At 39.4% G+C, this 24952-nt stretch overlaps 2 protein-coding genes and 1 long non-coding RNA gene across 5 annotated transcripts; 1 reads left to right on the forward strand and 2 right to left on the reverse strand.

The window, feature by feature from the left end:
- Positions 1–1404: 1404 nt before the first annotated feature.
- On the reverse strand, positions 1405–7420 carry LOC103470186 (uncharacterized). 2 transcript variants are annotated; one of them, XR_014088941.1, is made up of 6 exons: positions 7263–7420; positions 7011–7100; positions 6834–6930; positions 4656–4785; positions 2858–2961; positions 1405–1721 (listed from the first exon to the last, which is right to left on the reverse strand). It is a non-coding gene; the product is annotated as an uncharacterized LOC103470186 (long non-coding RNA). The 2 variants fall into 2 exon arrangements; XR_014088942.1 differs by lacking the exon at positions 2858–2961 and having other exon boundaries at positions 7263–7414.
- smarcad1a (SNF2 related chromatin remodeling ATPase with DExD box 1a) lies at positions 6572–19111 on the forward strand. Of its 2 annotated transcripts, XM_008418411.3 has the most exons (24): positions 6574–7121; positions 7497–7635; positions 7734–7863; positions 8311–8380; positions 8831–8925; positions 9014–9112; positions 9342–9420; positions 9536–9652; positions 9755–10407; positions 10929–11125; positions 11569–11659; positions 12349–12448; positions 12584–12643; positions 12813–12888; positions 12995–13130; positions 13224–13355; positions 13625–13720; positions 14495–14612; positions 14701–14816; positions 15429–15617; positions 15710–15828; positions 17832–18014; positions 18123–18232; positions 18513–19111. In XM_008418411.3, the coding sequence occupies exons 1-24, from the start codon at positions 7016–7018 to the stop codon at positions 18572–18574; spliced, it is 3273 nt and encodes a 1090-aa protein (XP_008416633.2). In that variant the 5' UTR covers positions 6574–7015; the 3' UTR covers positions 18575–19111. The 2 variants fall into 2 exon arrangements, with proteins under 2 accessions (XP_008416634.2, XP_008416633.2); XM_008418412.3 differs by lacking the exon at positions 9536–9652 and having other exon boundaries at positions 6572–7121.
- prf1.5 (perforin 1.5) lies at positions 18072–24270 on the reverse strand. Its single transcript, XM_008418410.3, has 5 exons — positions 23855–24270; positions 23388–23663; positions 22982–23253; positions 21021–21162; positions 18072–20895 (listed from the first exon to the last, which is right to left on the reverse strand). Exons 2-5 carry the CDS (start codon positions 23655–23657, stop codon positions 20008–20010), a joined length of 1572 nt encoding a protein of 523 aa, XP_008416632.1. The 5' UTR covers positions 23658–23663; positions 23855–24270; the 3' UTR covers positions 18072–20007.
- Positions 24271–24952: the final 682 nt, after the last annotated feature.

A 24952-nucleotide genomic window follows, 5' to 3' on the forward strand; every position in this document is an offset into this window, starting at 1 on the left:
AGACCACCATGTCTGACACCAGCAAACATGGCATGTTCAAAGTCATCCAGTCACCAGAATCCACTTTCTTTCCCATTCTAACACTCAAGGGCTTTTTGCACTTCAGGGCCCAGACTGGCCCCCTTTAGCCAGGCCCTATTGTACTCCAGTCCTGGTTGCTTTCCATTGAGTGGAGTACCTCTTCAAAAGTGGGTGGGAACCGTCATGTCACTCCAATTTCTGCTAAAACTGCTGAGGCGATCTCCCCAGACAGAGTAACAGTTTCTTTCTTGGATGCCCCATACATATCCTTATGAAAATGGATGCTAATTAGTGTTAGTGAGGAAGCTGAGGAAAACAATTACCTCAGATTAACCTTTAATTAAAAAAAAAAGCAATTCTCATTTGCACGTCGTCTCTGAACTGGACTTGCGTTTGTTGCTGCGCTTGCGGGATTTGTCCTATTGTAGGGAAGTGAGATGCAGAAATGCTCTCGCTCACAGTCCTTTCGACATCTGATCGCTTCAATTGGAGAAACGTCATTTACATTTACCATTAAAACCTTTGGCTGAAATGACCCTTGTAATCCCACCCCATTGCAGATTCATCCACCAGTTCAACTTCAAAACCCTGAGACATTTGACTAAGTACAACCGATCCAGACCAGAAAAATTTAAGGTTATATAAACATTATGGCTACAGCAGATGAATAGCTCATAATTTAAGGCACTCATTTAATTTTATTGTTTATATGCAGTTACTGAGACCATAGTCAGTGTGTGTGTTTTTTAACTAGACATGCTAGTTAAAAAAAGTGCTTGGTGAATAACTGTATGCAAACTTTACTCCAACACTGGTGTTAGGAACTAGCCTGCAAGAGCATTAAAGTACTCTTACTCAAAGCAAATGCAACATTCAGAGATATAAAGGGTTTCCTATCAACCAACCTTGTCAAGTGAAAAGTAATTATACTATCAGAATTTAATTAAAGGGCTTCAGATAACTGGTGAACATGAATAAAGTCAAAGTTGACTGATTTAAAATGAAAACATGGAATCAAGCACAAGAAAATGCTCAACCTGAAGATATCAAGCATAGTTTAACTATGGCAAACAAACCCTCACCAGTTTACAAAGTAGAATAATAAATCACACAACATATTACATGCCTGACAAATATGTAATTAGCATAATTTCTGGAGAAAAGTGCAAAGACACACACAGTCAAACTTGTTCTGTTTGAATAATGTTTTTTTAAGCAGCTGGGAGATCAGTCATTGTCCCCCTGTCTGTCTGAGTGTCTCTTTCAGCCTAATTAAAACACTGAGATTGTGTGAAAAGCGCCAAATAAAGGCAATAATTTCTACATTCATTGAAACCGTGGATGATTAAACTATTCAGAAATTCAACTGAGGAAAAAGCAACGTTTTAATAGTGATTCCCCTTCATTAATATGTTCCCCTTACAATAAATAGGGAGACGGGAGGAGAAGCATTTCACTTCATGAAGCAAACGTGAGGGGGTTCTGAGATATAAAATTAATTAACTTTTTTTTTTTTATTAAGGAGTGAAAACAGGAGGACAGCATGGAGGAATGCAGCGCTAACAAAGCTCGGTTTGACTGATGTTCTGTAAGGCAGCCAGTAGGATCAGTCTTTGTCTCTCTCAGGATTGGTGGGTTGCCTCGGCTGCTCTGTGCCATCACCTCCAACAACACGGGAATTCTCCCCTGCTGCTGTTGCTCTTTGCATGCAGACAGAAAGAGTAGATACATGAGTGATGACTAGACAAAAGCTCCACAAAAGAAGTCCAATGAGTGGTTGACACGTTTTCCGACAGCAGCTTTCCGAGAGGTGTGTGTCTTAATGCAATCATCCTGAAGGTTATAAAGGTAAGGCATTAGGGTTAGATTATATTGGACACAGTGCCTTCCACACTTTTTGGCAGCACAGATAGAAATGTGTGAAGCATTTTACAATAAATGAGTCTGTAGTATAATCACATTCTGAACCTTTTACAAGTATTAGACTTCATAGTAAAAGAAGTCTCATATTGACAGGCGAACAGTTCCTACAAATACTATCAGAGCATTTTTTTAAAAATTCATTCTTTTTTTTTCTGCTTTGATCACAGTGTCTGGGAACTTTCAATTAGTCATCTGTGATAGCTTGTTTAACTGTTGTATAAAATTATTACCTGAGACAAAGACCGTTGTCTCTTAGCCACTTCAAAATGCGAAAGACTACAGACTATTAGACTTTCAAGATAACGGTTATGTGTTTGAATATTACCTTACCAGTCAAATCAAAACAGATTTTTCTCTTGTATATTTGAAATGACATCAATGTGAAAAGATGTCCAATATTATTTCATATTGAAGAAGGATGTATTGAATACATAGACAGCCAACTTGTTAACAGTTTTATCAATACAAGCTGTGAGAAGTAGCCCTTTGAGGATATTTGTGATCTTGATATAACCCAAAATAAAAATGAGTTTGACACCCTAGATGAAGAACATGACTCTTAAGTAAAGCAGACATAAAATGAAGGACTGGGATTTTGTTTAGTTACTTTTTGATTACTGTGCCATTTTGGTGGGATTTTGCTGACTAGTATTTTTGTTTTTGTTCTTTTTGCCTATATGTCCTGGATGCACATTTGTATTTTTCAGTGGTTATCTTGTTCAGTGACTTCCCTCTATGCTTCTCTGTAGTGTTTATGTAATCTCTGTCATTTCTAGCCTTTCCACCTCTTTGACTCAGTTTAAGCTCCCCTCAGCTGTTCAAAATTCAGTTGATCTGAAACCTTTTCACTGATTCACTGACCCTGTACTGCTCATTTACTTGCAGTCTCTGTCAGATCGACGTGTTTCCATACCCTTGCCTCACTGATTTGCTCCTTGTCATTTCTCTTTACATTTCTTCTTCTTTGCGATCTTCTTGATTGTGCCTGCCTCCTGCCTGTACTTGGGACCTAAATATCTGCAAGGCCAGAGGATCAAAGAGCAACTTTCAATAGTGAACCCTATAACTGTGCTTCATCAAAAAGCAGTCAGAAAAATACTAATTGCTTCAATGAGAAAACAATAGTTAAACCCCTTTGAACTTATACTTCAGTCTGTCCAGGTACTGAAGTTAAAATTGAGCAATTTTCCCACCTGCAAACTGGTGCTATACATCTTTCCTTTGTAAAGGTCAATGAAATGTTGTACAGTGTACAGTAAAAAAAAAGATCTGAAGGTCTACATTTTCCAAAAAGTAGTTGAGAATGGTTAAACCAGGAAAACGAATTTCACTATTCATTATTTTGAGAACATAATTGCTGCAGTAAACCATTAGAATGTGCTCGTGTCTTTGGTATAATTTTGCCTGCTGAAAATCTGAAGCTCAGAGCTGACCAAGGAATTGATTGTGCTTAGCACAAATTCCCCAGGAAAACAAATATAATTCTGACTAAATATTACAAAACACTACCAGACATTATTTCATATCTGTGGTCCCAGAAGGACCAAGAGTAATGGAGGACTTAACCAGATTTGATATCAACATGAAATTCCTTGTCTGTTTTTGGCTCCTCAAGAGTTAGTTTTTTTTAACATCAAAGACTACTTAACCTTAGGGAAACATTTTCTGAGTTTTTGAATGCATGCATTTCTTAGGATGGGAGGGGTGTTGCATCCCAGACATGTTACCACGGCGACAAGGTGCTCCCTGCCGCCGTCGGGTCTCGGCCAAGTTGGGCGCCATGGTGGCTGAATGGTGACAGACACTGTGACGACACCACTAGGACACCATAGATGGGTCACATTTATAAATTCACACATAAACAGACATCCCCATTGTTATATGTAAAACCAAGTCTAACATGTAATATTACAAACATGATTACATTAAATAATTTAGGTTTGCTCTTGCAACCTTTTTACATGTCACGTGGATAAAACCACCCCATCAAGACATACAGTATAAGAAATAAGCATACATGCTGCATCTATTATTGTCCCCAAATTAGTGCATTTGGGGACAATGCATATATTTGGGGGTAATAGTAGATGCAGCATGTATGCTTATTTCTTATGAAATTAGTTTTATGCATATGTATATGCACCCAAAGTGTTAGCAGAACTTTGGGTGGCAAAGTTCTGCTAACACTCCATTTTCTAAAGGAGCAAAAAACTTCACGTAAATACCTTGTTGCTTTTCTTTTCTTATATGACCAGCAAAAAATATCCACGAACATGGTCACTGTACTATTTTATGAGCTTGTGAATAACTGTGTGTTGTCTGTGCATGGTAATGACCAGTGACAGCTTTAGGGCAACCTTGTGATTTATCTGAGGTGCTGCGCACACGATTGCATGTCTGTGTGTTTGTCTAAACACACAGGCATGCAGTTTAAAACAAACTTGATCTGGCAAAGTTAAAAAAGTTAACATGAAAACAAAACAAACAAAAAAAAAACCGTTATCATATATTAGAGGTAAGACACAAACGCATACACCCACACAGAACTTGATTGGGAGACAGAAGAGAAGCAAGGAGCCACAGTTTGAGCTTCCCGCTGCGAGGGGTCATGACCCCTATCAGACTCTGTGTCAGTCCGCCTATTGTGTCCGGGCCTGAGCTCTAACACACATACATGCTCACATATACACACACGCTATGCTATAACTTACATGGTCTCCATGACGATGGTTAGGGCGACAGTAAGGCGGCAGGAAGGGGCTGTAGTGGCTGCTGCGATATTCGAATGAAAAGGCCCAACCTAATCATCATCATTCAGCCACTGTACTGGTGTGGTCACTTCTATGTGAAGAAATTTTGCACTTATTTTCAGATAATTTTAACACAAAAACTCAGCTGGTGCCTAACGCTCCTCAGCAGAACCAAACAGCGCAAAAAGGGACGTTCAAGGAACACGCATTAACAGTCGCATTCAATGACATCTAGGAAACATCAGTACCAAGGATCAAGGCAGGAGACAGAGAAAAACAAGTTCTGAAGGAATGAACAAACTACAATGAAGAATGAACTTATAATAAACAAACCAATTGGGTGGGGTACCTGTGAACTATAATACACATAAACAGTAAAAGTGTATTCTGACTAAATTCGGTGTCTCTCACATAAAGATCATTAAGATTTAATAACAGCATCAAGCAAACAAACAGCATCTGGGTTTGATGTTGATCTATAGCTCTCTGTTCGCTGCAGCACAGGGGTGTCAAACTCCAGTCCTCAAGGGCCGCTGTCCTGCAGTTTTTAGATGTGCTACAGGTACAAAACACTGGAATAAAATGGCTTAATTACCTCCTTCTTGTGTAGATAAGTTCTACAGAGCCTTGCTAATGACCTAATTATTCTATTCAGGTGGTGCAGCAGAGGCACATCAAAAAGTTACAGGGCAGTGGCCCTCCAGGACTGGAGTTTGACACCTGTGCTGCAGCAAATTCCAGTTGGATCTGTGAGAAATCTCCAAAATAAACGGAATGTCAAGTGGTGAAGCTGCGCCCCCTGCTGGCTGACACAAATCTGAAAGCACCTAACACAACAACGCCTGATAAAAACTGATTAGATCCATAATAACATGAAACATTTCAAGGCTTTACTTTCTTTAATGTTGATGTTGGTAAAAAAAAACACAACATCTTACCAAATATTTGTTGTCTAGTTTCTACAGTGCAAACATCTTCAGTGCACTTTGAAATGAGGCAAAACTCATTTAAAAGTTACTCATCAGCTACATCTATCAGCCTGTTTAAGCTAATAATTGTTGAATATTGATTTAAAAAGAAATACCGTTTCATTGGCAGATTTATTTTACTTATAAGAAATGAGGAAATTTGAGAAACTAAACATTTCTAAAACAATATTCAGGAGTAATTAAAATATAAACGCCACCTGAAACGGGTTTTTTTTTGTCTTATTTCAAGTGTACTAAAATATTAGATCAAAATATTTGTTGATATACAACATCGACCAGCCTGTCTGGGCTGGTCGATCAGCGGTGCCAGGTTCAGGTCAGTTGTAACGCCTTTGGATGCACAGAAGCTGCGATTTCCACCTCCTCCCACATGATGGCGCTCCTCGCCGTATCCGAGTCCAGCAGGAGCTACGCACATCTGGGATCTTAAATTGTTTTGTTCTTGCCTGTTTGACTTTGGGTTATACGCACTAACCAACGCTATTGAGTTATTGCTATTATTGTGGGCAGTAAACAACTCACATTGACCTAGTTACTTTTATTTGAGAAAATTTGGGGGGAAATTTTACTTTAAGGTCTAGTAGTTTCATTAACTATAGAAAATCCTACTTCATTAAAAAATTCTGGACACTATGCCTACTGTAAGTAACTTCATTAAATGAAGAAAAAATATTTTTTAACTGAAATATGTGAAACGAGACACCTTATTTGAACAAAGCTGGGTTCTTCTGTTATTTTTCTATCTACTGAGGCGTTTGTGCCATTTAGAATTCAAGTGAATGCAGTAAACAATGCCTTTTGTCACTGGAAATACTTTACCCATATTTATTGATTGTGAAAATGCTCCATATCCATCCACCCATTATTTAACTGGCTTATCCATGCAGGGACGCAAAACGGAAGTACCATGTAGAGTACTATCTTGACCCGATGGTGTAATTCCCGCCCACTTATGTTCCTGACCAATCATCAGTTCCTTCCAGCTGCCTGACTTAGCGGGAAACCGGCTTTTCGCCGTGTGGAGCACAGATTATTCAAGTATTGATTTTTTTTTTTTTTGTGGGTTTTTTTTTTATGAAGTGCGCTCCTTATAATTTGGTTTTAAAGCGCTGCGGTCAAAAACAGAGCAGTGACAAAGCTCAAAACTCACCGCCTGCGCTCAATTTTCTTCCTGGCCCGTACGCTAACACCTGACGCTAGTTAGCTGGATCGTCGCGTTAGCTAACGGGGACGTAGATGATGATGCGCTAGACACAACAGAGAACATACTGGCTGAGTAAAAGTAGACAAAGGGCTACCGCTTTCCGTCACAGACATATAAGACTACCTGAAATGAGTATGTTCAATCTAGACCGCTTTCGATTCGAGAAGAAGGGAGCCAACAAAGATCCAGGTTGCGTGTCCAAAAGTCCGGATTCTGAAAAGGAGAACGAGCCAGGTAACTAGCAGCAAACTAGCATGCATTGTTGTTAGCCAACACTGGAAATGGTTGACTTTGTGACGATTAATCTTAGTGACACAGGTAAAAAGATATATTGCAATCTTTTAAACGTGAGTCTTGAGTCCATGTGGTTCTCACGTTGCAAAGCAGAGATGTGATCAAAATGCATCAATGCACATGTTGGATTGTCTGAGTAAAATCGTTTCCACCCCCCCCAACAAGTATACAGTTACATTTAAGATTAGCATCAGCACTGATGCTACATGAGAGGTTATTTTTAAATGTAAACTCCGCCTGTGATTGGCAATTCACTTTAAATAAAAACTTTTCTCATGTACTGACTAGATGCCAACGTGGTCGTTTGTTTTTCAGCTCAGATGAAATCATTTAAAGCCACGGCAAAGTCCCACGCACGAGGTGTGGTTTTTGAAGAAGTCATTACCATAGATTTGGAGGAAGATGATGTCATGGCCGAGCCAAACACAAAAATACAAATTCCCACAAAGAACAAGTATGTGATTCCCTGTAAACTCAAATGAATTTAACATGTTGCATTTTATTACTCTGACATTGCTGACTGTTGACTGACAGAGATGTTTCTGATTCCAGAAGCTCAGTTCAGAAGCTACCAAAAGATATTGCACCACTTCATACAGATGACGAGGATGAGGAGATGGATGAGAAGATAAACAAACTACTGGAATTGTTTCCTCAACTACCAAGAACTGAAGCTGTAGAGGTGAGACTTGGTCCAGCTGTTATTTATTTAGAGAAAATGATTGAGGTTATTTTTTATTTTAGGTTCAGACAAAGGTTACTGTTCAGTAAAGCAAAATAAAACCAAAAAAATTCACATTTTATTCTCCATATTGTCTTCTACTGCCTTGATGATCACTCTCTCTCGTTTGCACTTCTCATTATTTAAACCACAGGTTTGCACATATAACTGACTTATCCCAGTTATTTTTTGAAATTACAATAATAAATAATATAAGAATATTCTTGTAACTGTTTTAATATTACTTTGGTTTTGAAATGGATCTTTATTTGTTTCCAGAATGACATGAAGATGCAGCTTTTATAATCAAAAATTGTTGTAATTTAATGCTGCTTTAATTTAGTTTTGCGGAAGAAAATGATTGATGTTATTGATTTGTTCAGCTCACTGTTTTTCCGATGCTTTCAGGTCTGTGGGAGTACGAGCACGTTGGAGGGCGCTGTAGCTGTCTGCCTTTTAAGATTTGGGGACAAAGAAGGTCAATACTTTTCACTTTCTCTTTAAAATCTAATTTTGAACAGAAATCACAAATTTTTGGAGTGAAAAAAATGTTGATGGAGATTCATAAAAAGCTGTAGACCAAATATTTTAAATGCAGAAAAGGTCAAAACGGAAACCTCTGCCTAAAGGCCTAAATCAGGGGTGTCAAACTCCAGTCCTGAAGGGCCGCTGTCCTGCAGTTTTAAGATGTGCCACAGGTACAAAACACCTGAATCAAATGGCTTAATTACCTCCTTCTTGTGTAGGTAAGTTCTCCAGAGCCTTGCTAATGACCTAATTATTCTATTCAGGTGTGGTGCAGCAGAGGCACATCTAAAAGTTGCAGGACACCGGCCCTCGAGGACTGGAGTTTGACACCCCTGGCCTAAATGCTTCTAATGTCAATCCTTTGACCTCTTTTGACATCACTTCCTGTTTGTCCTCTCAGCTCCAAATGATGGCAAGAAGCGAAAGCAGGATGGATCCAGCTGTTCTCAGGACAGTGGTGATATTCAACCGAGTAAAAAACGGAAACCGTCTTTGGTAAGAACACGACAGCTTTTTGATTACCTTTAAGAACCTAATGTAGATGGCAAGGCTTTGGACTTTTAGGCATAATTTCATTGTATAGGTCTCTGATGAAGAGGGCGAAGGGGAAGAACCAAGCTGGGAAAAGCAGGAGGCCATGGTGAAAAAACTCCAGAAACGGTTTCCGGACCAGGACAAGGAGGTGAAGACACACAGCAAATCTGACGGAGTTTAGCTTTTTAAACTGAAGCCATTTTATGTCTCTTTTTAGTTTAAATTTATCATTAGTTGGTCACATAAGGTCTAGTGAATCAAAGCATTGAATGCCTTAGGTAATTGTCCCAAAGTAAAATAGTTTAAAAGAAAGAGAGAGTAATTGAAAGGTGGTGATTATTATTATTGTTACACTTCTGATGATGTTGCTGGTCTAGGAGTTGAGGATGGTGCTTCAGGAGCACAACTGGGATGTGGAAGAAGCTCTGCAGGTTCTTCAGATGTTCTCAGAATCAGGTATGAATCCAACCAATTGTCTGGATCCAACCGAATTTTTACCTTTTTATAGTTTTGATATTTAACAGTAATTCCTTGACTGACTCAAACTTTCTCTTGTTTATTTAATTGATAGATAATAGTAGCACCAGCTTGGTTATTCCAAAAGAGCAGAAATCAAAGGGCAAAGCTGAATCAACCAGGAATTACTCAGAGGATAACAGTGAATCAGATAGGATGAGTACAGATACAGGTGCAGAGAATACTTTTTGACTGAAACTAAATATATGTATATTTTCTTAAATAATTTCTTGTAATCAGAATGCGTTGTTGAACAGTCTGTTTCTTTTGACAGAAAACAGTTCTACCGACTCTGATAATTCAGAAAAGCCAAAACCAAAAAGGAAACAAAGGTCAATCAGAGATTACAAAGACTCAAATGTTCAGAAGTCTACTAAAAGAAAAAGAGAAGCACATCATGAGGATCCTAAAGACCATAGAGACGTTGATAAAGCAAATGGGAACAGCACAGATAATACAAAGGACAGTGAAGACGAGTCGGAGCCGGAGGACTCAAAAGCCTCCAAACTTAATGCTAACATTCATACTATGCACTCAGAGATTGCGTTTTTATCATGCTCTCGTATGCGAACCTCTACCTCATCCACCTCGAAGGCTTCGCCTTCCTCCTCGGCCTCCCAGGTTTTGTCCAAGTTTTCTAGCGACACGGGACTCGCAAAGAAGCAGGCGGCGGAGAGAAAGAAGAAGGCACGAGCTGCTGAAGAACAAATCAGTTCTGATGATGATGAAGAGGACGTAGTAACAAGCGAGTTTGAGGACTCTGACGATGAGCTGGAGAGCATCAATGTCAAGAAGGATGTGAAAGATGAAATACTTACGTTTTTCCAGGATGCTTCAATAGATGAACTGTCGCTGATTTCTGGCTGTTCTGTTAAAAAGGCCCAGAGGATCGTGGAACTGAGACCCTTTGACAGCTGGGAATCCCTGGTGAGATTTATGTTTGGTTGGTTCTTACAGAAATCAGGCGTAACTTGCACGTAATCATTCTGCATCAATCAAATTAATTTGGAAATACTTTGAACTATTCCGTGTGTGTGTGTGCTAGTTTGTAGGCTTTACACAATAAAGTGCATCTTCGTTTTTATTTTTGCAAGTTTTAAGTAGATTAAGATTCATATCTACTTGTATATATTCTACATTAATGGTTCCTTCTTTCTATTAATGTAGTTAAGTCATTAAATTTGCAGTGCAAACCCACTGTAACAATATATATTAATGCTGTTGTGTGGAGAAATATTTTAGAAAAAAAGTCATCCATTTAGTGTTTGACGTTTCCTCTGAGTATTACGTTTCAGAAACCTTTTTTTTTTACCTGTAACTTTTACTATTGCAAATCTTTGTCCACTTTTAATATCGTTTAAAGTATGAATTGTTTATAAATAGATTAAAAGACAGCATGCATACATTCTGTAATGTGCAAGCTACTAAATAACGATCTTCCTCCTCAGTGGGATGTCTTCCACAAGGGAAACGGACTCTCAGATGATTTGATGCACGGCTGCAAGGTCGTCCTCAAAGAAAGGAAGGTTATCCTTGGACTCATGTCTAAATGTCGGACCATTTCCACAAAAATGGTGAAACAGGTCACAGAGGTGATGGGGAGTGGGACTGGCTCCACAAAACAGCCCAGTTTACTTAACAGCCAGTAAGTAAAATTCACTACTGACCATTAATTTACAAATAAAAATGTTGCCCCAGTTTGTGCCAACTGTCCCGTGTCTTTACACCATGCAGGGCGAGTGTAGGCTTGAGTTTATAGTAAAACAAGTTTTTTATGTTTTTCTTTTTACGTCATTTTTCATGTCAGATGCTTGTATAAAAGAAAAATCAACTTTCTGTCTCGAACTGTTGTAAAAGAGGATTAGATATTTAGAGTTAAAATAAAAGAAATCAAAAGATGTAACAATTTCTAAAATGACAAACTGCAGCAAAATTAAACTTGACTTTGTTGAGAAGCTTGTCAAAATAGTTTGTAGTTTAAGCTGCCTTACGAATTTGGATTGGCTACATTTTAATGAGTAAAAATCTTTTATGCATCATATAAAAGTGCTTTTTGTTTACTTTTCTTACTTATTGTTCCCCTTTCAGGTTGCAGCTCAAACCGTATCAGCTGATTGGTCTAAAGTGGCTTATGCTACTGAATGAACACAAACTGAGTGGCATCCTTGCTGATGAAATGGTATGGAAACATTTGGTGGATTTAATGTAGTGCCATGCCAGTATTTCTGTTGAAATGCCCAATAATGGAATAAACTTGGTTAGATCTTTTACTCTCGAGCCCGTTGACTTTTGGAAAGTAACATTTATGTCAAGATGACCTCCTGCCCAGCTCTTCTGGTTTCTCCTCACGAGGAGAGCCTGGGCAGACTAAACACCAGTCAGTTTGTTTTGGTTGTGATCATCGATAACCAAGATCGACAAGTCAAGGTCTAATCACGGATTTTGTTTTCAGTCAAGTGTTCTGTGAAAAAAAAGAACAGTGTTGGACATCTGTAATTTTCTTATTTTGTGTTACTTTTCCCACATAATTTTGTGATAAAACTTTTAATGTCTCTGAAAAGATTTACAGAATTAGTAAAATACTTGATATGTTGAATCAAGTCTTACTAGATCTAATCCAGTTAATGCCCGACACTGAGATTGCTCTATAGCACATATGGGTGTGTTTATTACACAGACGTAAACGCATCTGAAAAGAGAAACTGTTTTCTATTTAAAATTACAAAGATAGTTGGTGTTAATGCTTTTTTTTTGTTTTTTTTGCAACATTTATGTAATTCAAAAGGAGAACTTTAAATATCGCCACATTTGTGTTTTAGTATATTTTTCTCACCATGTCCATTTCCCGTTCACATTTCTTGCTCTCAGGGTTTGGGGAAAACTATCCAGGCTATAGCATTTCTTGCTCAGCTGTATGAGAACGGAATAGAAGGTCCTCATCTCATCACTGTGCCTTCCTCCACACTGGGTAAAGGACCTCCACACATAAAATGCTACATTTTCTCATACAGTTTCTAACAATATACAAATATTAGTTTTAAATATCTTGTTTTCTCACGTATTGCCTCGGAAAAATGTTTCTTGTCTTGTCTCCATTTTTCAGATAACTGGGTTAGAGAGCTGAGGCTGTGGTGTCCAGCTCTTGAAGTTCTTATTTATTATGGTAAGCCTTATGTTTTCACAGAAGAAAAAAAATCACCTTTTTCATATGTACTGTTTCAATATATAATTGTTTTTTTCTTATATGCTGCATATATGAATGCTATGCTAATATTCTATAGATTTGATGCCTTTTCCTTCTGAAAATAATTGTGTGCTGTTCTTTTCTTCAGGATCTGTGGAAGAGCGACGCTACCTCAAACATGACATCCTGAACGGGGAAGTCCATTTTAACGTGATTGTAACGACGTAAGCAAACACTTTGAGTCTGAATGGAAATCGCTGTTGTTGAGTTTGATGGACTTTTAGCATAATTCTTCTTGTAACTGTTGCTTGCTGTTTATTTCATTCACAGGTATAACTTGGCCATAGGGAACGACAGCGATCGATCTCTTTTTCGTAAGCTGCCTATCAAATATGCCATCTTTGATGAAGGCCACATGTTAAAGAACATGAACAGTCTGCGCTACCGCCACCTAATGGCCATTAATGTAAGTTGACCTTTGCATTTTTTCCTCTGTTTTATGGAATTTGCATTTCTTACCAAAGAAATTCAATTTAATGGTCTCTGTTTTTCCCTGCAGGCCGAGCATCGCCTCCTGCTGACAGGAACTCCCTTGCAAAACAACCTGTTAGAGCTGATGTCGCTGTTGAATTTCATAATGCCTACCATGTTCTCCAGCTCCACAATGCAGCTCTCCAAGATGTTTTCTATGGTCAGTATCAGTATACATGCTTGGTATGTTTCCACTTTAGTTTCTTTGGCCGTCTAGGAAAGACTTTTGCAGACATTTTCCCTGTTAAGTAGATGTATATTAACCATTGCGATGATGATGGACACAGTGATGAAGAGCATCTGGTTTTAGTTGTCACATTTAATTGGTCAGCTGTAATGACTTTTTATACCAGCTGCCGGTTTAAATGTAGAATTTATAATCAAATAGTTTTATGAAATTTGACTCGTTTTTTTCTTTTTCCTCATTAGAAATCTCATGAGGAACAAAGTCGATTTGAGAGGGATCGAATTACTCAAGCCAAACTCATCATGAAACCCTTTATCTTGCGACGAGTCAAAAATGAGGTGAGTTCATTAGAAGTGACAGATATTTATCAGACATTAAGCAAACTCCATGTGATTGTGTGCAGACATTGTGGTGTATGGATGAAGCTGTTGATGGCTTGTAGAAGAGGGACGGTAAATTAAATGAGTTTGTTAGGATGGATGCATCATGTGCTCCTATTGGCCGACAGGGTCTGACCTGTGTTTTCATTCTTGTTAAACTGTAAAAGTGTTGACTGTGGTTCTACAAATATAGTTCTAATATTCATATTGAATGTGACTACAGTGCAATGATTGTTGGCTGGTGTATTTTAAGTGTTATAATCTTGCATTTAGTCAATGTTCACATCAGACATTGCACAAATGGCCAAATCTGAGTGATAGAAGCAGAGAAGAAAATAGTCATGTATTACAATTGATGTCTTCATTGCAATATTGACCAATGTCAGCAGCATTACAAAATTCGGAGTAATCGCTGCTTTAATTTACATAGTGAATATGGTTGGAGTTCTATAGTTTTGATGTGCTTCATGCACATCAGCTCTTTACTTGACATGCACATCAGCTCTTTACTTAACATGTACATCAGCTCTTTACTTGAGCCGATGAAGCAAATTTTTAGCCAAAAAAAGGGAATTAAAATATTTGCTTCTCCTAAAACATAAAATTACTTCATTTTATTTACACTGTTATCCTAAAGAATTGTGCTTTCCTTTTGTGTCTTGGCTGCATCTGGATTGTAAAAAAAAAAAAAAGAACATTTATTGACACGCGTTGCTGTGTTGATGCTTCCAGGTTCTCAAGCAGCTCCCGGCCAAAGAAGAAAAGATCGAGTTCTGCTCCATGAGCGAGAAACAGCAGGTTCTCTACGAAGCGCTGCTAAAGAAACTAAAGAGCACCACTAATGGAGAGAGTAAGACTCATTTCAACTGCAGGCTTCCTTTTGTGTATCTGGGCTTTATTAATAACATAATGAACTACAAACATTTCTTCTCCTTTAGAGCGTGAGCTGTGCAATGTGATGATGCAGCTGAGGAAGATGGCCAACCATCCTCTTCTTCACAGACAGTACTACACCACAGAAAAGCTTCAGGCTATGAGCCAACTTATGCTCAAGGTGTGTCCTGATACTTTGCTAGAGCTCACTTTTGATTTCTTTTTTCTTCTTAAAACTGAAACTATGAACCTTAAATAATTCTGCCGTTGTAATGTGTTAAGGAAATAAGTCTTGCCTAAGGTGAAATAATGAGTCAATCAAGAACAAATCAAAATGCATTTTGATTATTATTTTATTAAGAAATTAAGCAAAGAATATGAGCAGTGACTACCGTGGCTAGTCCACGGAAGTGAAGAAAAATGAAGGTACATTGCTTTTTAATGTCCACCAGCCCTCTTACAGAGATGGGAGGAAAAGGGAGGATCCCACCAGTTTAGTTTACTTCACAACTCTGGTGTTTGCACCTGCAGACTGTCACCCTGGATGGTTCAAACCCAGTTCAGAAATGCCCTTTATTATGTGTTTCCAGCAAGCTGCCTCTAACATGAAAGGTGCTTTACAGCTAAAATTGATTGCTTGATTGAAATAAAACAAAGTTTTGACATAACAAATGTTTTTAACTTTACTCTCCTGAAGTTGAGATGCCTGTAAATATTCACCTTCATTTGATCGATGTTTCGTTTTCTAACATCTTGTTTTCCTCCCACTGTTGTTTTCTCTCTTTCTCCTCAGGAGCCAACCCACCACGACGCCAGTGCTGCTTTGATTCAGGAAGATATGGAGGTGATGTCAGATTTCGAGCTGCATCGTCTGTGTCAGCAGTATTCCTCTATCGGCTCCTTCCAGCTCGACACCAGTCTCCTTCTCGACTCTGGGAAATTCCTCCACCTAAAAGAGCTGCTGGCCTCTCTAAAAAGCCAGGTCACTACTGCTGTACTGTTTCTGTGACGCATAACCGAGAACATTCAATCTTTATTTACACTGAAGATTTGAGCTTTTCTCTCATTCTGCAGGGAGACAGAGTGGTGCTATTCAGTCAGTTTACCATGATGTTGGACATTGTGGAAGTTCTCCTGAAACATCTACAGCATCGTTACGTCAGACTGGATGGATCCACTCCTATAGCTGACAGGTCAGGGACATTTGTTTATGTTTTAATACTGACAACTCATCGCATGTGACCAGCATGATATGAAGCTGATGATGAAGCTTCTGAGAAATGCACAATACACAATGGGAAAGGCTCTCTGTGTGGTGTGATATATTATTGTTCTCCCCCATGAATGTTATCAGAAGAACATTCAGTGATGGACCTTGTGGTGCTGCAGTTTGGTTGTATGGACCTTACCAAGCACCGCCCAGAAAAGCCCCTCGAAAGTCTCACGTGACTGCATATCTCACAAACAAAGCCTTGCGGTGCTTAGTTTCTTTGTGTAATTTCATTTCGACTGACTCACTGCAGAGTATTTGAGTCGATTAGTGTAGCATTTCTGCCGGATTTTCAAAAAATATCAGCCACGACAATGGACAGGGGAACCAGCAAGTTCATGTCATCTTTTTTGGACGACATCAAGGTTTTTGAGCCACACGATACCTCAAAGATTGTGCGCGTCACAGCTAAATGCTACCAGTCGATGAAGAAAACAGCAGATCCTCAGACCCTCAGCATAAATATAGCTGTGGATAAGATCACTGATGCCTATTGTTCTTGCAAGGCTGGGTAAGTCGGGCATTCATGGTTTTGAGGGTGATTTCTGTTGTCAAATGTTCGTATGTGCCTAGGCCTGATACACGGTACTCGGAGGCTAACACAATTAGCGTGGCTAACACGATTGCAGTTTAGTAAAAAGCCTTTTCAGGTAAAATAAAATCTTTAATGTATGTCAGATACGGTACACATTGCATATTGATCTGTTCAGCTAACGTAAGACTGTAACAGACAGGTTTCAAGGTGTAGAAGTTGTATCGGTACTGCCATTATGCTGTACTTGGCTAAAAGGTTTTTATAATGGATGTTTTTTATTGACTTTCTTTTTTTCATTCATTAAACACAAAGAAAGCAGACACTTTGTTCTTATTGATCCTATGACGGTTGAGCTGCAAATGTGGTCGTGCACAAGCTTTGATCCAAGCAAGGCTTTCCGTTTAAGATTTTGGAAATCTGTGAATTTTAGTTCCACAAATACGATCAGGATACCTGATGTCGCCTGTACAGATACCCCACTGACGGTGGAGAACCATTCTTTTTTGAGTCCTGACGCAAAAACTTTGTCGGTCTGCTAGTCCACAATGTACATTAGCATCTATTTACTACTGTAGCTTGCGTTTGTGAGACCGTCAGGTGCGTGGTAGCTGCGCTGTGACGTAAAATGGGCATTAGCCAATGAAACGCGGCCCCGGTGGTAAGGTCCATTTTCACACACCGACTCCAACCTTGATCTCTTAAATCCAAATACTATTCACATCGTACTACAACTATCCACTTATCCCTCTTTAAAACATCTTTTTTCTTCACCTCAACAAATATATTGTCTAATCAAAATCTTGCAAAAAATACCTGATGCTATTCTGCACATGGAAGCCTCATTGTCCTCCATTGGTAAACAGGTAATATCTCTGCTGCAGGTGCATCTCAAGATATTGGAACATAATGGGAAAACTTAAATTCAGCAGAGTAAAACTTTTGTTTTTATAAAGTCATAATCGAGTGTTTATATATGCTTGAGAATCTTTTTGCACAAATTAGTGCATCATTGCAGCGAGGTGATCAGCCGGTGGGCTGGCTGAAATGTTAAAGAAGCTGTGGATATTAATAATTGTCTTCTTTTTATAGTTTCATTATTTCTCATAGTACTAAAAGTTCAATATTGGCCTTTTCAGTTGGAAAAATATACTGTGGGACCAAAGCCTGGAGTCTTTTAAAAAGCTACATATTTTTTAGAATTGGCATTAACATTAAAAAACGACCTCTAAGATAACTTCAAAGTAACTTTCAAGTTTGTTGTTGAAAGATTTATCTAATGAAGACCAACATGCAGGATCTTAGCTCAGGATTTTTCTAAATAAATCTCTGCATTAAGGTTTTCTTCTAAACACTGCAGTATCTTCCAACTGCTCATAATTTCTCTCCTGCAGGATTGTTTTGATTGACGAGTACAACACAGACCCAGACATATTCGTGTTCCTGTTATCGACGCGTGCCGGTGGGCTCGGCATCAACCTCACCTCTGCCAACGTTGTCATCCTGCACGACATCGACTACAATCCCTACAACGACAAACAGGCAGAGGATAGATGTCACCGCGTGGGCCAGACCAGGTTAGAATGACCACATCGGCTTATCGTTTCTATCTGGTCGTCCATCAACACAGTTACTGAAGAAGAAGAATGTATTTATTGGGTGATTTACATCTTTGTGACTGGCAGGACTGTACAGGTGATGAAGCTGATCAGTAAGGACAGCATAGAGGACTGCATCCTGCAGCTCGGACAGAAGAAGCTAAAGTTGGAACAGGACATGACTGCTGCTGACCAAGGTAAGGCACTCTGCAAATAGATGACGTAATCGCTCTCTGTTTCTGCAATACTTTTAATGCAACTGTTAAGGAGAATGCACTTAACTTGAAATTAGAATAAGCAAGACTGTAATTTGTGATAACACCAGAGGCTTTGACACATTTTACAGTTTTTCTTGACAATACTACAATATTTTCACCAACATGGTGTGAAAAAGATATTTGATAAACGAGATGTATATATTTATTAGGTACTCTGTAAATTTGTGGGTTGCTGAATTGCTTATGAATTGTTCTATAGATGATGAAGGAAGCATTCCTGAAGATATGGCCTCTTTACTCAAAGCCTCTCTGGGATTGTGAAGAACATCAGCCTTGACACTCGGCTGAACTGATGAAGTCTTGTGACTGTATGCAGGCTGCTGCCAACAATATTCTGCCTTGAAACGAGCTGTAGCACGGTAACTGTGCCTAAATCACAATTTTACCTGCTCCGTTCTCCCCCCACATGTGAACTGCCTTTTTGTTTCCAGGCTCTGTACATGTTTTGCTGCGTCAGCCAGCTGTAGAAGTCATAAAGGGTTTAGTATTAAAAGGGAAGCAAAAAATGAATCACTTCATTTCACATGTCATGCTCATAATTATTCATATATTTTGGTTTGAGTTTCTGTTTAAAGTACACTTACCAAAAGTTTTAAAATAGGATCATTTTGAAAGCATGATGCATGCAAAAAGTACCTTCAGGTAAGAGACTGATACTTTCACAAGGCAGCTGTTCATGTACTGTATTCGGGGCCAATGCATTGTAAATGTACAGGTGTTACTGTAAAAGTTCTTTCCTAAGTCCTTTGTATGTTTTAAGGTTCATGTTTGAACTTACAATAAACTTTTTTGCAATAATCTGTTGTTAGATTTATTTTATTATTTATCCATTATAAGACAAATAAGATAAGACGAATAATCTTCACTCATCACCTGCTGCACCGCCTAATCGTCATGCGTTTCACATCATGTGTTAATTTTTTCACTGTTCAGCATCGGATTCTGTTTTTATGCCATAATTCACATCTAGTTCGTCGCTCCGTTTTATGTCCCGCTTCTCCTGTTTCAGAGTTTTGCGCAATGTGCTCGTCTTTTTTTTAAGCCCCTAAGGTGAGGGGTCATCGTGAAACGTATCGATGGGGAAAAGGCAGTCTGACTTAAACCTTTTAAAACAATGGAAACAATTTCTGCATTCTGATTATTGAAATTTAAAAGTGCTGTGTTGTTCTATCCCCCCTGTTTCATACCGGACCACTTACAGCACGCTATAAAATGAACGCTCTATCGTGGTATCACCCATGGAGGGATTTCTTTATTTCTTTATTTAAATGGGTTCATTTTTCAGAGGGATACACAGTGAGGGTATCGTGATTTTAGCTACCAGTAACAGAAGAACGGAGCTGTGCCAATAAGCTAACACAAGCTAACAAACTCTGAATAGAAGAAGAGCTGCCATCGATACAGTTGCAGCTGAGCATAATTTAATGTTGCACAATACAGTTTTACCAAGTTGCTCAAAGTCTAAACTGGCATTGTTGTGCATTTAAGGTGTAAAGTTTACCTTCGACTAAACGCCCCCCCAAAGGCATCCCAGTGCCCCCCTTTTGTAAAAATGTCCGCCAGCGCCCCCTGCCGTCCTCTGAACGCCCCCTGGGGGGCGGTACCGCCCACGTTGAGAACCGCTAATGTAGAACATAGGTTAGAAGTACTCTCTGAAAAACGAAGAACTAGACACTGAGAGGCTAAATACTTATTTACTCAGCATGTGGAGAATATCGGCCACATCTAAACCCTGTCAAATGTGCGTCGCAGCTAATGGCGTAGGTAAAATACAGAACTCCTTTGCGCAGCTGACAGCTTAAAGAGTGAGTTCCTTTCTCAGGAAAGACGATGCATATTCCTGCCATGTCATTGTAAAGAACATCCCTATCCCAGACTTCGAACCTCAACTCCTGACCCAGCTCCACTGAGCCAAAGTCATATGTGGCGTTCCAAACTGGGTCGTTGTTGTCCATCACAGTCTCGGTCTCCTCATACATGCCGCTGTAGAAGATCTTCACGTATGCATCCGTTTTTGTGAAGGTGTCGGCCCTCAATCCTGCAGCTCTGTGAATTTCCAGACTCAGAGTTCCTCTGCCGGCCCGTAAAGGACAGCAGTTGTGATCCAGGTTGGGAGTCGGGGAGCAGTTCTTCGGGCCAAGCTGCTCCTCTTCCAGCTGGTTCTCATTTATGTACTGTGTGATCATGCTTCTCAGATTTTCACTGATCTGATTGTCCTCCACCAAATGATGCAGTGGAAAGATGGCGTAGGAAACCACATCTGGGTTGTTGTGGAGGCTGTTCATCCAGCTGTGGTATGCCTCCGAGGGGTCTTGCTGGTAGAGAATGTCGGGGAAATACTGCTCTCCTCCTATTACCTCAACCTTGTGCGTCATGAAGCCCTGGTAGAAGCCCATGCTCATGTTACCCTTCAGAAGATTGTCACACTTGTTGGAGAAAGTTGCATTAGCGGGAAGAAAACCAAGAGCCATCCGGAGTTCAAGATTCAGGCAGTTTTTGATCTCTGACTCCGAGAAGCCCTTCAGTGTGGCCAGACAAGTCCTGAAAGCAGTGATCCGCCTCACCTTACCCCCGAGCTGCACCTAGAAACAAAAAGTAAATGAGACGTAGAACTTTAAACGGTAGATTTAGCTCTACTTGAGCACAGAACTGTTTGAGCAACGGGAGGTATTTTTTGCATTTGTACAAGAATAAAGACGCTAAAAACCTGGTGTATGTAATGCGTCCCATAGGTGTCTATGAGGCGTCTGTACAAGGCTTTGTTCTGGATTGTGCTTAAGCTCTGTGGGAGTCTCCTCAGATGCTTTGTGAACTCCGAGCTCAGGTGGGGATGATCGGCCAGCCTATAGCTGCAAAAACAGACGGCTGTAAGAATCACCAACATAATGTTCATCTTTCTGCAACAAAGAAAGTTTGCAGGCTTGTATTATTTATGTGAGAGCCTGTTAGTAAACACTTCGTCTTTTCTTAGCTTTACTAAAAATATTTTGGGATATTTTCTAGATGGCAGTTTAAAATAAAACTGAAATACTTATAACACATCTAGCATATTGTTTTCTCAGCAAAATGTAGTGAATTATGCAATGCAGTTTAAAGTGCATTTTACTCTCTGGTTGTTGGTAATATTCTTGTAGTAGACAAAACAGTCGGTGTCCTTTCATAATGTCCTTGTGAGACCATGGATTTGGTCAAAACAATCTGTTATGCCATGCCGATGGCATCCAGAAAACTTCAAAATGTTCAATTTTTCATAGCCTTGAAATGATATTTTCAACTTTAATAAGAAGCATATTTTTACATTTCTGACAATATGTCAAAGTATCTCCCAAATAAATGACCTTACTTTGTAAATGCAGAAATCTTTTAATATAATGTGACTAATTAACCTTAAATATCTACTCAAACCTTTATCACACTGTTTCTTTATTCTATACAATGACTACATGCTTGAACCTTTTAGGGACGATAGAGACACAGGACAAAAGTATGTTTTTAGTCACAATGTTAAAGTAGTCTGCAAAAATAATAGTAACAATTTTTCAAACTGCCCATCTTCATAACTATTAGTTTTTCCAAGTTTTTCCTGAAAAGACAGTTTTCCAGTTTGAATAAAGTTTTGGGTGAGATAAGGGATGCACTGTTTAGATAATCTGTCAGACATCTGAGTGTGGGAGAAACACCTCTCTAATCAGTTCCACGACCCACCAAACAGTTTGATATCATGACCAAATATAGGCACCGGAAAAAAGTCGAAGGGGAAGCAAAACAAGGGCACTCTGTTCCTGTCCTCTTGTGGCTTTTCTGGTGTGAAATGTTTCCAGATAAAATGTGTCTGAAACTTTCCCAGTTCCTTTTTCCACTTCCTCTCCCCTTTTTGATTAGAATAGATGTAGGAACACAAACACAAAAGTGGAACATCTTCCGTCTAAATTCTGAGATTTCAGTAACTTTTTATAAAGAGTGGTTAGTGTTTCTTTTTACTTAAATTATTGGGGGAATTACCACAGTGTGTTGATAATGTTATTTCTTAATTCCTTATGGATTGTGTTGAATTATTTTGATGCCAAATAATCTGAGAACTACAAATTTTAAATTCTTCCACTTTATATTTGTGATCAATTTCCTTCAATAGGACAGTAAGGAACACATTTTCAAATACATTTTACGTAGATTATGCAAATTGGAGACAGATTTATTCATTATTAAGACAGATTTTTATCTAAAAATATACATTAGTGCAACCTTCTGTCCATTCCTGGCATATTCTACTTATTTGGTGTATGTTTAAATAAAGGTTAGAAAATGAAATGACATTAATTCACTCTACGTTACTAATTAAGAAGGTTTTGGAGAATGGGTGATTGTAGACGGGGCCAAACCTTGCAGTGCCCCTGTAAAACTGACCCTGGCCCCTTTACTAAAGACATAATGGTAAATCCTTTTTGTATGGTGGCCCTCACCAGCACAGAAACCGTAACTGATTGGTGCTTTAGACCAAATTTATTGTTTAACCTTCATAGTTTTACCTAAACAATGAATTAATAAAATTAGCCTGTTATACTGAATGACTGATATGACCTATATTTCCAGTTTTGATAGAGCAATTAAGCTTATTTTTGTAAGAAACAATGCACTGCATTCAGCCAAAGTAATCCTAATTTTTATTACCTGTAATAGGAACAACTGATTTCATGCATGGCAAACGTAGCTTTGTCCACACTGTGCTGCGAGCGCGCAAACTTGGCCAAATCTGAGCGGCTTCCTCCCAGCACCGCCTGGCCTATTTTCTCCAGGCTCAAACCCAAACCCCAGTTGTTGTTCACCAGCGAGTTGGAGCTACGCAGCAGGGAGTCCACAGAATGGTGGAGTGCACTAGACAGCTGCTTACTGCAGCGGCTGAAGAGACGCCAGTCCAACACTGCAGCTGGGAGTCTCTGAATCTAAGCAAAGTGGAAGGTGGAGAAACAAACGATCTGGTCAGACTGAGGGAAAAAACTAAATATTTCTGTTGAAGTGAAGTCATTTTGAGAGGAGTGGAAACAGAAGCTCAAGCTGCAGATTTTACAGATATCACCTGCCCGCCTTGGAACCTGTTTGGACACAGTGTGCAGGTACGGTTGTCATCCAGATGAGCTTTGACATTGATGACGTACGCCCCTGTGCGACGCAGCCGCACCACATCAAAACCCTCCCCTGCCAGGTTGTGGCCCGGGACAAAAGGAGCCTTCTCACACTCTGGTCCGGTGCCAATCCGACAACCCAGGACCCTGCAGACTTCCAAAGTAACTGACAGTCTCAACACAAACAGGACAAAGTTTCTCTGCTGGTTTCCTCCTGCTTGCATGGTTACCTAAACGTGACAGAACACAAAGAGGCCAAAGAGACACATATTTGCTGTTAAAAACACTGTTACAAGGAGAGACTAAAAGAATTTGCTTGATTTTAGTTTTAGATGAGCTTTAAATCCCTGGTATCACAGGAGCCTGTTGTAAACTGCAGTAATCCTGTCTCGGATGTTACACAGAAATCATGCACACTCACCTCTTACTGACTTGTTTTTCCTTTTTTGTTCCTATAGATATTTTTCTTCTTTAGCACCGGTGGTGACTTTCTCTTTGGAATAAACTACTACTTCGGGTTTTCTTCTTTAAGCTTTCCACTCATGGTACATTTGATCAAATGATGAAGTACGGAGATACTAAAATCCTGAAGTGGCAGCTGCAGAGAGCTGTGGCGTCTCTGGCAGGCTGTACTGTAAGCCTGCTGAGTTCAGTCTTCACTCTGTCCTCTGCATATTGAAAAGGAGGGAGTTTCCAAATGTTTGAACTGTCTATCCAAAGCTCTCCCTTGCCCATCCTTATTTTCCTGTCTCTCTTTCCCTGCAGAATTACACATTTCCTCTGCATGAGTAGGTTTGTTTTCATGCTCAAGACCCAGTTCTCTAAATCCCAGCCAACCGTGTGCAGTATTTGTGCTGGCATGTGGATGTGTGGGGGATGGAAGAGATTTTGTGTTGTCACAGCATAGGAGACCAACACCGATTTAAGGACTTTCCGGGAAATGTGTGTCTGAGTGTGTAGATGCTGCCATGTGTGTATACCGTAGGCTATGTAGTTTTGTGTCTGTTGGACTGGATATGTGTTTGTTTAAACCTCTGAGCTGCCCTGGTTGTGCACAGGGGAAGAAAAAAACCCAAACACGTCTGTTTGCGGATGTCAGTGGAATGTGTGTGGGTTTTCTTCTTGAAGTCATGAACGATAAGAACAATGTCTGTTTGGTTTTGAGAGTGGAGTGTGTATGTTGCTTGCAAGGCTTAAGTTGTAGGGTGTTACATACTTTTAAAGATATAAAAATAAACAGAAGCCTCGCTGCTGAATGTTGTGTCTTATTCAAAGCAGTTTCGGAACACATGCACATGTGAGACTGAAATAAATACGCTTTGACCTTGAGCCAGGGTCAAATTATAGGTACGCTGCACTAGATGTTACTCCACACAGCCTTGAAGCTTTGAAAAATGTTCTGTACACAATAAAACAGTGCACCTCCTCTCTAAATCAGATCATTAGAGGAAGTGAGAGACTCTTTATTGTATGACTTTGTTTTAAAATAAGTTTTAAACTTTAAACAAAGCATGCTTCT

This window comes from Poecilia reticulata, chromosome 9 (genome assembly GCF_904066995.2).
Source record: "Poecilia reticulata chromosome 9, P_reticulata-male-v2, whole genome shotgun sequence".
In the NCBI taxonomy this organism is placed as follows: Eukaryota; Metazoa; Chordata; class Actinopteri; order Cyprinodontiformes; family Poeciliidae; genus Poecilia; species Poecilia reticulata.

Bases quoted from the DNA above. Each gene is read 5' to 3' on its own strand.
- smarcad1a (XM_008418411.3), top strand. From the start codon at position 7,016: ATGAGTATGTTCAATCTAGACCGCTTTCGATTCGAGAAGAAGGGAGCC. The intron at 12,644-12,812 runs GTAAGCCTTATG...TCTTTTCTTCAG, and splicing joins TGAAGTTCTTATTTATTATG to GATCTGTGGAAGAGCGACGC. The intron at 12,889-12,994 runs GTAAGCAAACAC...TTTCATTCACAG, and splicing joins TTTAACGTGATTGTAACGAC to GTATAACTTGGCCATAGGGA.
- prf1.5 (XM_008418410.3), bottom strand. From the start codon at position 23,657: ATGCAAGCAGGAGGAAACCAGCAGAGAAACTTTGTCCTGTTTGTGTTG. The intron at 23,254-23,387 runs GTGATATCTGTA...CACTTTGCTTAG, and splicing joins ACAGGTTCCAAGGCGGGCAG to ATTCAGAGACTCCCAGCTGC. The intron at 20,896-21,020 runs GTTTTTAGCGTC...TTTTGTTTCTAG, and splicing joins GGACGCATTACATACACCAG to GTGCAGCTCGGGGGTAAGGT.